Genomic DNA, 12,524 nt, shown 5'->3' on the forward strand with positions numbered 1-12,524 from the left:
GCGCGCCACCTTCAATCTCTAACTCTGTAAGTCCCTTTATTCCCTTGAATTTGAAGTTTGAGTTTCCATTTATGTTCAAGCTCTAATTGTTTGGTAGGGACTAGGGAGACAAAGTTAATAATTGACTGTTTTGACTAGAAGCTTGCTAGCTAAGTGTTCTATAATCTCACCAATTTCATTAGAGATTCAAGTTTTGATCGAATTTTAGTGATTGATTGTGAATGTTGGATGATCAGGACTCGTTCGCGCGGTGCTTTAAGTCGAATCCTCCGGAGTCGTGGAATTGGAATATCTATTTGCTCCCCTTGTGATGTTTCAGAGTGGTGATTCGATACTTTGTTCTATTTCCGGCAAGGTTAGAGCCTCTATCTTCTGCTTACATATTCAAACTTCCATGCATTTATGCCATCAAGCAACGAAATGTGCTGGTATGAGGTTACTGGTATAACAGAACATTGTCTCGCTGATTATTAGTTGATTGTGCTTGCCATTGTCATTATTGTTGTTGTCTGTTTAGCTATTGAGGGGCTTAACTTATTGTGCAGGGTACTGGTCTTGACTATTGGATGGATAATTTTCCTTTCAGCATTCATTCCTGTGCACTTCCTACTCAAAGGCCATGAAAAATTGGGCAAAAATTTAGAGGTGCAGATTGTTTTATTACATTTCTATACTTATCATGTATTGCATTTTTTCCTATTGTCTTAAAACAAGGTTGGATTTTTGTGACTGCCTTTTATAGGAATCAGGTTAAATGAAGTAGTATTGCATAATCTTTCACAGACTACTACAATATAGTTTGGATTACACTTGTATTATCTTTTTATCCATTCTAAAAAATAGTTGAACTGTATTTTGCCATTGTTCTCAACATAAGTTATTTGCCTTTTTCTCTAGTCTTTGTCTAGCAAGTGTTACATGTGCATAATCCTCTGGGTGGTAGTCCTAGTCTATTATAGCATAGGGCATAATACACTTATATTCTTGTTGCTCCTTCATCTGGTTTTGCTTTCTACATTGAACATCCTGTACTTATTATGCCATGTTGTTTCTTTTTCCTTCAGAGATGTTTGGTGGAGTTAATGTGTAGCTTCTTTGTTGCATCTTGGACTGGGGTTGTGAAGTACCATGGACCAAAGCCTAGTATGCGGCCAAAGCAGGTAGTTTTAACTTTAATGTTCCTTTTTTTTTTTTTTAAATAACCATATTCATTTGCTCCTGTCCTTATATTTTGTTTCCTGGTTTGAGCAGGTTTTTGTGGCCAATCATACTTCTATGATTGATTTCATCATCCTGGAACAAATGACGACATTTGCTGTAATTATGCAAAAGCATCCTGGATGGGTTGGTAAGCGTTATTGCTAATATTTTTATTTATTGGAATTCCATTTTTGAAAGTGTTTCTGCCAAAACCTCAAAGGAAACTTGAGTCACTTTCATGCACAGAGTTCTATACTTGTCTGTATCATTGAAACACCGGGTTAGATTTGCCCGATTTATGTAGTGTAATTACTACAATTATCCATCTTACATGTAAGTTCCTCAGGCCTCTGATGGAAGTGAAGTTTTCTGGCTTTGCGTGATTTTATTTTATTTTCATGGTTTAGAAAATGAATTTAGTAGTGTTACCATATTTTTTCTTGTACATCAATGAATCTTTTGTAAAAGTGGCCAAGTAAAGAGCCAGGTTTTGGCCTTTTAGATCTATGCTATTTTTGTTTACCACAAATAATAATAGTCAGGAATGGGAAAAATCTAAGTTCGCATTTTGCATATAATAAATGGAGTCCTTCTGATTTTTATTTTCTTGGAGAAAGATGAAATTAAACTGATTATTATCTCTGTTTATGCCTCACAAGAAGGATTGTTGCAAAAAGCTATTTTGGAGAGTGTGGGATGTATCTGGTTCAATCGTTCAGAATCAAAGGATCGGGAAATTGTTGCGAAGAAGTAAGTATAAATAGAAAGAGCATGCTGGGTTTCTGTATTAAGTTGTTGCCCATGTTGTTGGTATATGAACTTGTACAGTTATATCTCTTTTTCAGATTAAGGGATCATGTGGTGGGGCCTGACAATAACCCTCTCCTTATATTTCCCGAAGGAACTTGTGTAAACAATCACTACACTGTTATGTTTAAGAAGGTCTGTATCTGAGTTTTTGTTTTGCTCAGGTTTTAGTGTGTTAATATTCGTGTTTCACTGTAGGACATATATGTACTGAATTTGTTTCTATTAAGAAGTTCTTGGTCTTTGTCGTTTGATCTAACTTTTTCTTTTATTTGTTTATATGTTGAGGGTGCATTTGAGCTTGGCTGCTCAGTTTTCCCTGTCGCAATTAAGTACAATAAAATTTTCGTTGATGCATTCTGGAACAGCAGAAAGTAAGCTTGAATTCTGACAGACTAATATAATATGCACTCAGACTTATTTATTTACTTGGAGAATGAGTTTGTTCCTTGACATATCTTTCTTATTATGACCAAGAAAGTTGTCTACTCATATCTACTCTGAAGCTAGTATAATGGAAAGCATGAAGTGTTTCAATGCCAGTAAACACAATCGTTATAGTCCAATCCTTGTGAGCTGGCCATTGATGGTGCTCTTTGATATTTTTTTGCTTTAGATCCATGATTTGGAAACCTTTAGCAATGCTTGGGCTGTTGTTATGCTATCCATGGTACCGTAAGGATTTATATAATATGGTTTTGTTGCAGGCAGTCCTTCATAGTGCATCTGCTACAGCTTATGACATCATGGGCTGTTGTTTGTGATGTGTGGTATTTGGAGCCCGGAAATATGAAGCCTGGGGAGACTGCCATTGAATTTGCAGAGGCAACTAGTTTTTCCTGGGCATGTATTAAGAACAAAGTGCCTTGGCCTAGGTCGGTCTGATCTTGTTTTATCTCCACCATTTTGGATACTTCATTGCAGGGTCAGGGACATAATTTCTGTTCGAGCAGGACTTAAGAAGGTCCCGTTATTTCAGGCTATGGAGTGTTTATTAGTGTTTTGGGAGCAAGGAGGTAGTTCTTCACCAAGAGAGTTCTACAACTTTTTGACTGAATTTCAAAAGGCATCTAGGTAATGCATTTTTTCTCTACAATTCTGTCTTGAAAGCTCATTTGAATAATATATATATATGTATATATATGTATATAATATATATATATATATATATGTATATAAAATAAATAAATCTATAAAAAAAGCCATAAGCCAACTTTTTGGACATGCTCAATAAATATTGCTAATACCTTTTATAAAAGCAACATCTGATAAAACCATTGGGTTAGGGGGAACAAAGAGACATTTTGCAAATATCTTTTAGGAGTTATCCATTTGAATTTACTTGGTAAAAGATCAAGTAATACAAGAAATAAAAGTACACGAGTGCCACCATCCTCAGCATTAGTACTTGTTGCTTTCAAATTTGTTCCAAGAGGTAGCATTCTCATTTTGTTACAGACATCTTCAAATGTTTGACGGTATCTCGTTTCTTTTCCAAAACGAAGTTAACATTTAACTTGCATGATTGTGTAGAAAACCTGGTGCTGCATGGAGATTTAATAGTCCCTGTGTCCTATTTAGTGTTTACATGTTTCTTACTCATTACATTCAAATTTTAAAACCCAGAATTTGTTAATTCTCTACAGAAATTTTGCAAAACGGCAATTGACATGGTTTCGTAACGAGCATATCTATCACTGGCTTGACGCTTCCAAACCTTGGTATGCTCTCCAATTTGTTTCCATTATTTGCTAGAGATGTAGGTAACTCTACCCTAAGCTTTATGTATTATTTCCCACAGTATTTCTTTGCACTTGAGAATGGTTAGACATATTAGCTTTAGTAATTTTTTTTTTTTTTTGTCATTAATCAGTATGGGCATCTGGAATTGTTAAATTATGCTCATGTAAATTTTGTGTACTCATCTCACACTGGACAAGTTTGGTAGGATACTGTTCTAAACTTTATTTATGATGCATACCATGACAAAAGTGGAAATTGGGTTGTGCCTGAATCACTGCAAATGAAGAAAGAATTGTCAAGCCGCTGAGAAGTGTCTGAACTAAAGGGCAACCAAACTAAGAACATGTATAGTATATGAACATTGAATGGTTTTAGTTATTGTTGAGTTGGCAAAAAGGGCTAATATATAGTTTTATTTATATGCAATCGTGCAGGTATTTTATCAGACATGAAGATTGTTCAGATATTCTAGACTGGATACAGAGAACACAAGGCTGAAACAATGAATTGTCATTTGATATTCACTTCCTTGGTGCTTGATTTTTGCCAAAGCATCTGATATGATCAGACAGAACTATACTTGAGTAGGGATAATCTTCTCCTTACCGGCCAAAAAATCTCATCACAGAGTAGGCCTCATTAAAAAGCCCGCGGATCAAGTGGGCCGATGGAGGCCCGCCGACCCGTTAAAAAGCCCGCCTCGGTGGGTAGTGGGCCGGCCCGCCAAAAGCCCTCAAAAACCCGGCCCAACCCAGCCCGACCCGGCTCGTAAAAGCCCCGTAAAATATTATATATATATATGTGTGTGTGTGTGTGTTTATATATATATATATATATATATATATATATATATGTAGATATGTGTGTGTGTTTATAAATATAAATATACACACACACACATAAATTTATATTTATGTGTGATTGTTCATATATATAAATATATATATATATATATATACACAGTCCATCTCAGGTGCGGACGATACGGATTTCCTGTTTTCGACCACTTTCCGGCCACATTTTAGGTCCTAATGTATAGATCACCTCTGCAAAATTTCAGTCAATTTGGTGATCGTTAAGGCATTCAAAACTGCAATTTACCATTATAAATACGAACGGTTCCGGTTCGACAAATTCGGTCCGTTCGTGTAAATTGCAGTTTTGGATGCCTTAACAATCACCAAATTGGCTGAAATTTTGCAGAGGTGATCTATACACTAGACCTAAAAACTGAACGGTTAAGATGTAAAAGTGTGGCCGGAAAGTGGTCGAAAATAGGAAATCAGTACCGAAATTTCGGTACGGACGTCCGCACCTGAGAAATTTCGGTACTTCTATATAGAATATGTGCATATATATATATATATATATATATATATATATATATTCTACATATCGTGATGTGAAAAAATAAGCACATTTTGCGGTCGTCATGCCATCGGTCAACTTAGAAGACATACAAGTGACGACGGTTGACCAATTCAATCGGATTCGAAAATATGGTGAAATTGGCTAAATTTTTTACCACACTCATAATTTATTGTAATAATGTCATCCAACGGTCCATTTTTTCATTTTCTTTGAATTGATAGGGGTTGCTCTCTGGAGTGTATGATATATAGATATAGCTTTATAAGAATAACTAAATTTGACCTAATTGATCTAATTCGAAACGAGAATCAAATTAGCTTAATTTTTTACAATCACCATAAAACATTACAATCTCTCAATCGAGTGGTTGATTTCTCTAAATTCATTTTCCACTTCATGGTTGCTTTAGAATGAACCTCAACAATTTAAATGCAATATACAAGTCATACAACTTTAGGAGGCAAATTAATATAGGCCAATATCTTTGTAATTAAAATTGAAATTTTTATCTTATGTTCACGCACATCCATCGATGAAATATTTACAGACGTGATATGAAAAAATAAGCACGTTTTGCGGTCATCATGCCATCAGTCAACCAAAAAAACATACAAGTGATGACGGTTGACCAATTCAATCGGATTCGAAAATATGTTGAAATTGGCTAAATTTTTTACCACACTCATAATTTAATGTAATAATGTCATCCAACGGTCCATTTTCCAATTTTCTTTGAATTGATAGGGGTTGCTCTTTGGAGTGTATGATACATAGATATAGGTTTTTTTTTTTTTTTGAGGAAGGGCCAGATTGGCTGCCCTTAAGCCGTAGTCATTAATGAAACCATAGAATACATGGGGGGGACATATAGCCTAAACCCCAAATCATAAACAGCATTGAGAGAATCACCCGAGATAATAACAGACGTCTCAACTAAAGATATGTATTCTAAAAAGCACCAATTAGCGAAGAGTGCACATTTGGCTACTCTATTCACTTTACAAAGGTGGTGACATACTGGAAAGTAAATGCTTACTCGAAGCCATAATATACTAATTACAGCAGCTTTCCCACTATGTTGCCACCGAAAAATAAATCCGGCGACACTTAGTTTCATTCTACCGCTAGGAGGTTGCGACCATTTGACCAAGCAATGAGCCCGCCACCTAACTAGGGCAAACCAGGCACACAGGGTGTGCAGTCTGGGACCAAGCCCACATCGCCCTGCTATAAAATAACAGGGAATTATTGCTGGCATTATGCCAGTACTTGCGGATAAAGAAAAACAAAGAAACATAAACCAAATAAAGAAAAAACACTTTGGAACTAGAGCCCCGGCCCAAGCCCAGGCCCACGCCCAAGCCCAAATCAAATCACAGGTTGCCAGCCCAGCGTGGCCCAATCCCACCACCGACAGCCACAATCGCCTGATCGTCGTCCACCTCGCTCCATCCCCGCCCGGAGAAGCGCCGCCCTTTCCACCCATTCCTTTCCCCATGTCGAAGTCAAACGCCATGACCCAGAACCGACAGTTCCGATCGGATCCAAACCAGATTGGGTCAGTCCGATCCGAGCCTTGATTCGCCGCCACGATCTCCTCCTCTCCAGTCCACATCTGAACCCGCGACACCGCACCCTGCCGCCGACCCACCGATCCTCCCTCCGGCCAGCAAGAGAGGAACAACAACCTGCCAGCCGCCTCGATCTCCCCTACCATCTCCTCCTATCCCTTGTGAACCAGATCGAAGGAGCTAACACAGGCAACAAAACCGCAGCCAACAGATTTCGTCTGACGACAGCCTCACCGGACGCGCCGCCGGACGGAGAGAAGAGGATATTTCATAAACCTAGCAGAGCAAAGGAGCGGCTAGGTCTCTAGCTTTGGGTTCTTTTTATTTAGATAGATATAGGTTTATAAGAGTAACTAAATTTGGCCTAATTGATCGAATTCGAAACGAGAATCAAATTAGCTGAATTTTTTACAATTACCATAAAACATTATAATCTCTCAATCGAGAGGTTGATTTCTCTAAATTCATTTTCCACTTCATGGTTGCTTTAGAATGAACCTCAACAATTTAAATGCAATATACAAGTCATACGACTTTAGGAGGCAAATTGATATAGGCCAACATCTTTGCAATTAAAATTGAAATTTTTATCTTACGTCAACGCACATTCATCGATGGAATATTTACAGACATGATGTGAAAAAATAAGCACGTTTCGCTGTCGTCATGCCATCGGTCAACCAAGAAAACATAAAAGTGACGACGATTGACCAATTCGATCGAATTCGAAAATATGGCGAAATTGGCTAAATTTTTTTACCACACTTATAATTTATTATAATAATCTCATCCAACGATCGGTTTTCCTATTTTATTAAAGTTGATAGAGGTTTCTCTTTGGAGTGTATGATATATAAATATAAGTTTATAAAAAATATTATCTTTAAAGATTTATTTGTAAATAAAGCCCGGAAGGCCCGCTCCGAAAAAGCCGGTAAGGCTTAGCCCGGCCCGGCCCCAAAAAGCTCGTGAGGCTCGCATTAAATTGATGGGCTTGGATCCTTCAATTTACAATAAAGCCCGGCCCGGCCTGCTACTATTTAAAAATGGAATAAGGCCCGGCCCGGCCCAAGCCCGCTACTAATGGAGCCCGGCCCGGCTCGTTGATGAGGCCTATCACAAAGATTGTTTCTTTGGATAGGTTAGCTTTTAAGGCTCCAGCTTACTGCAGCTTTTATGTTGAGTCCTATAATTCTTTTCTTGAGATGATGTCCCAAGTAGATGGGCACGCACTATAATTCATTTCTTGTTTAAAATGTTGGCTTCAATGATTGAGAAATACACCATTTTTTGCTCTTGTATTAGTTAGATTTCTTATTTGATAGTTTGCAATGTTTGTATTTAACGACATACTGTTCGTTTGGTAAATGGACCGAATGAATGCACAATCTAATTCAGGAATGGGATGTTCAAATGATTGCACAACAGATTAGATATAATGATCATTGCCTGTTGTCTGAATGGCCAAAAATGGGACTTAAATCATTGTAATCAATCATATCACACATCGGTTTTTAACGAATCAGTATCTTCTAATTTATACTCAGACAACAGAATTAATTAAACTCTGTTGTCGTAAAAGTTAATCACGTAACAGAATTAATTGAACTCTGTTGTCCTAAAGTTAATCACACAACAGATATAGTCTAAGAACTGAAGTTTGAAGATCAATTAGACAACAGAAAAAATAAAAAAATGTTGTCTGACACGCTTAATATATAACAGCTTAAAACTGGCACTGTTGTTTGAAGACAGCGCCTCAACTGTTGCGCAGCAGCGCTTGGCATTTGCCGAGCTATCACACAACAGTTATAACACATACCTGTTGTCTGTGTGTTTCTCACACAATTGTGTTCCACCGTTGTCTGATTTTTCATCAAACAACGGCTCACTCTACATAGGTGGGTCTCCAAATCCCACAACGAAAAATCAGACAACGGCTCACTCTACATAGGTGGGTCTCCAAATCCCACAACGGTTTTCTGCCGTTGTCTGATAAAATTTTTGGTGCAGTGAGAGCAGCTATATTAATCTTATACGATGCTACTATTTTGACTTACTATTTGAAATATATAGATGCATCGATGTTAATAAAATTAAGACATCTAGAAAGTAAAACTTTCAATTCAAGAGTATTTCTTGCATACATAAAATATATTATTTGACCGGCTTTTTGTCATACACAAAAACAAACAAAATAAATGTCACTAGATTTATGATTTACAGAGGCCTACTATGACACTATCAAAGTATCACTAGGGACAAAAGTAAGATCACATGCAGTAGCTTCATATATTAATGGAGAGCCATAACTAGAGAGTAATATATATATGCATAACCGGGCCGACCAGCCATACCTTCATAACCATTCTTCTTATTTAAACTCATATTGGTAAGATTACTTAGCCGGCTAGCAAGAGGGGGAGTTCACAGAATGCAGCAGAAACTAGAAATGGGACAGATGGTTGATGAAGATAAGAAATGGACGATTACATTTGCGAGAGAGTTGAAGAAGGAGGGTATTATAGCTGCACCAATGGTTGCAGTGACGGTACTGCAGTATCTTCTGCAACTAGTATCGATGATTATGGTCGGACATCTTGATCAGCTCTCGCTATCCAGTGTAGCAATTGCCATTTCTCTCACCAATGTCACTGGTTTCAGCCTTCTTGTAAGTCCTGCTTTTTCTTATGTGTGCGCGCGTGTTGCATTGCCAGAAGCTAGTTTCTTTTCTTCCATCAACTACACATTTCTTTTGTGATGAATATGTTCAACTCATTACCTTGTATCAAGGGTCAAATTTTGGCTGCACTTGTCAACTTGGTCATATATGTTATATGTCTAATACACACACACACACACACAAACCATGTTACATGTCATTGATAGCAATGAACTCATTTAATAAATGGGTTGGGATGCTAGGAACTTGACCACTATATTTGCACCGTTTTTGTTTTTTTTTTCGTTGGTTCTCCTTTTCATGTGTATGCTGTTTTGAAATTTTGGTAAACAAGTTAAATTGGTACAATGGGATCTGATGAATTTGTTGAGTAAGAAAACCCGGTGCAAATAGATACATCTCTTTTTAATTCGTCATAACTCTTAACTAAGATTGACACCTTCATTGGTAGTTAGATAAGTTTTAATGAGCGAGTTTCTTAATTTGCATTCATTTGTGGAGAGCAGTCTGGATTGGCAGGTGGATTGGAAACCTTATGCGGGCAAGCATTTGGAGCAGAGCAATACCAAAAACTTGGAACTTATACTTGTACTGCTATGATATCACTTCTCTTGGTTTGTCCTCCAGTATGTCTCCTATGGATATTCATGGATAAATTTTTACCTTTAGTAGGCCAGGATCCATTGATATCCCTTCAGGCACGCAAATATTCAATGTGGCTTATTCCTGCACTATTTGGTGCTTCAATTATTAAACCGTTAACTCGCTACTTCCAGTCTCAGAGTCTCATTTTCCCAATGCTCCTATCCTCTTTTGCCATTCTTCTCTTTCATATATCTGCCTCATGGGCTCTTGTGTATAAGCTGGGATTTGGAAGTAAAGGTTCAGCAATAGCCTTCAGTTTATCCACTTGGTTATATGTGGTGATGCTGGGTTCCCATGTAATGTATTCCTCAGTCTTCGAGAAAACCCGTATTACAATTTCAAAAGATTCTATTCTTCATGTTGGAGAGTTCTTTCGCTTGGCTATCCCGTCTGCTGTAATGGTTTGGTGAGTTTTCATATTTTTTCTGTTTTACATTTTCATATCATTTCCCACTCATCCCACTATATATATATACACATCTTAATTTTTTGTTGTTGATAAAATTGTAGTCTGAAATGGTGGTCGTGCGAGCTACTTATTTTGCTGTCAGGCCTTCTACCAAATCCTAAACTAGAGACTTCAGTTCTTTCCATATGGTATAATTCAATTTCAGTACCAGAAGAAATAAATTTGTAACATATTGATATACTGAAACTCACTTTTGTACTTTGTGATTGGATAGCCTTACAATCTCTACTTTGCACTTCACTTTATCATATGGATTTGGAGCTGCTGCAAGGTATGTTCTAAACAAATTCATTTTTAAAATTTTTTTTTAGTGCATTGTTGTTATGTTAGTAATGCCTTATTATTAGGCCACCAAGTTTGGTGTCTGCAAAATATACTCAAATCAATTAAAACTAAAACATCAATTATCTTACAGTACTCGGGTATCAAATGAATTAGGAGCTGGTAATCCACAAGCAGCTCGAGTAGCTGTTCAGGCTGCAGTGTTTCTCTCAGTCACTGAGGCGATTATTGTAAGCACAACCCTCTTTTGCTGTCGCTATGTTTTGGGGAGTGCTTTCAGCAGTGAGACGCAGGTAGCGGACTATGTTGCAGTTATGACACCTCTGATTTGCCTCTCAGTTTTTATGGACAGCTTACAAGCAGTACTCTCAGGTACATGCCTATAAACGTAAGAGAATGCTTTCTAATTTTGCACATATTATCTCACCATAAGAATACGTATCTGTGAAGGGGTAGCTAGAGGAAGTGGATGGCAGCATTTGGGGGCGTATGTCAATCTTGGGGCATTTTATTTGGTTGGACTTCCTGTGGCTATGGTACTCGGGTTTCCTGTGCATTTAAGGGGGAAAGGCCTTTGGATTGGAATAGTGGTCGGCTCTGTTGTGCAATCAACTCTTCTGGGTTGCATCACCTATTCCACAAATTGGACTAAACAGGTTCATAACTCTATTTTAGATCATATCAACCAATTCATTTTACATGAACTTACATAATACCCTTTAAAAATTAAAAAAAATTACATTTTACTTGAAAAAAAGATCAGCAAAAACTAAGAAAGATGCTAAGTTCTTCTACCTAAAAAGATTGAATAATGGTGAGTAAGTCACCTTTTAGTGTACCACTTAGAACCTATTTTATATAGTAGCAGATGTAGCATTATTACATCATTTACTGAATGTTTTTAGTTCGTAAATGATTATGTAATATAAGCTGCTATCAAAGCTCTAAAAAAGGGCCACCCAGGCCGCCTAGACGCTGGGCGGCAGCGGACCGAGGTGAGTAAGGGCTGAGCGAATGGATTGGGCATTGGGCTCCTAGGTGGCCGCCTAGGCGGTCTAGGCGGAGTTTGGGCGGTCCTAGGCGGCTCTGCCTGGGTGTTGAATATATATATATATATATATATATATATATATTTATTTATTTATTTATTCTCGTAAAAACCAAAACAAGGATTAGAAACAAACTTCATCTCTAATTCTAAACAATTGAAACCTTGTCCTTTGAATCTATGACCACCTCTCTCAATCCCCTTGATTCAAAATTGAAATCTAGCTCTCGCAGTCATGTTGATTCAAAACTGAAAACCAGGATAATGCCTCTAATAAGAGCCATTGAAAAATCACAAAGTCTTGAAATCTGACAGCTAAGATCGACCTTCTTTTTGTGGGATGATTCACTCAGTGATTGAACGTGGACGATGAAGAAGAAACGAAGAAAAATTGATGAAGAGAGAGACGAGAGAGAATGTGGAGGGTGCTTGGTTTTGCGCAAGAGAAGAAGAAAGGATCAGATAAACACAAATGAAGAATGGAAAATAAAAAAAAGTGTGGCTGCTATTTGTCGAGAGAGAGAAGGGATAGATCATAGATGGGCAAGTGGCTGCATAATTGAATACTGCTTCTATGTTTCCTTCATTTAATTTTTTTTTTTTAAGAAATGAATAATTTCATATTAAACTTATCATTGGCCAGAAGACACGTACGTACATCCGATGTTGTCTCATACTAGAATCAGAAATGGTATAAGCTAACTA

At 37.4% G+C, this 12,524-nt stretch overlaps 2 protein-coding genes across 2 annotated transcripts; both read left to right on the plus strand.

The window, feature by feature from the left end:
- The first annotated feature begins 405 nt into the window (after positions 1-405).
- Positions 406-2,873, plus strand: LOC112199275 (glycerol-3-phosphate acyltransferase 9). The gene is made up of 7 exons (XM_040519109.1): positions 406-428; positions 546-645; positions 1,065-1,160; positions 1,252-1,348; positions 1,863-1,950; positions 2,046-2,142; positions 2,296-2,873. Exons 1-7 carry the CDS (start codon positions 421-423, stop codon positions 2,383-2,385), a joined length of 576 nt encoding a protein of 191 aa, XP_040375043.1. The 5' UTR covers positions 406-420; the 3' UTR covers positions 2,386-2,873.
- A 6,253-nt stretch (positions 2,874-9,126) lies between these two features.
- On the plus strand, positions 9,127-11,484 carry LOC112199276 (protein DETOXIFICATION 8). The gene is made up of 6 exons (XM_024340314.2): positions 9,127-9,363; positions 9,882-10,426; positions 10,531-10,617; positions 10,704-10,760; positions 10,905-11,143; positions 11,222-11,484. The coding sequence occupies exons 1-6, from the start codon at positions 9,127-9,129 to the stop codon at positions 11,482-11,484; spliced, it is 1,428 nt and encodes a 475-aa protein (XP_024196082.1).
- The last annotated feature ends 1,040 nt before the right edge of the window (positions 11,485-12,524 follow it).

Source organism: Rosa chinensis, chromosome 4 (genome assembly GCF_002994745.2).
Source record: "Rosa chinensis cultivar Old Blush chromosome 4, RchiOBHm-V2, whole genome shotgun sequence".
Classification (NCBI taxonomy): domain Eukaryota; kingdom Viridiplantae; phylum Streptophyta; class Magnoliopsida; order Rosales; family Rosaceae; genus Rosa; species Rosa chinensis.

Excerpts from the sequence above, each read along its gene's own strand:
- LOC112199276 (XM_024340314.2), top strand. The coding sequence starts at position 9,127 with ATGCAGCAGAAACTAGAAATGGGACAGATGGTTGATGAAGATAAGAAA. Across the intron at positions 10,427-10,530 it reads CCGTCTGCTGTAATGGTTTG|TCTGAAATGGTGGTCGTGCG; the intron begins GTGAGTTTTCAT and ends ATAAAATTGTAG. Across the intron at positions 10,618-10,703 it reads ACTTCAGTTCTTTCCATATG|CCTTACAATCTCTACTTTGC; the intron begins GTATAATTCAAT and ends GTGATTGGATAG.
- LOC112199275 (XM_040519109.1), top strand. Across the intron at positions 646-1,064 it reads AATTGGGCAAAAATTTAGAG|AGATGTTTGGTGGAGTTAAT; the intron begins GTGCAGATTGTT and ends TTTTTCCTTCAG. Across the intron at positions 2,143-2,295 it reads ACACTGTTATGTTTAAGAAG|GGTGCATTTGAGCTTGGCTG; the intron begins GTCTGTATCTGA and ends TTATATGTTGAG.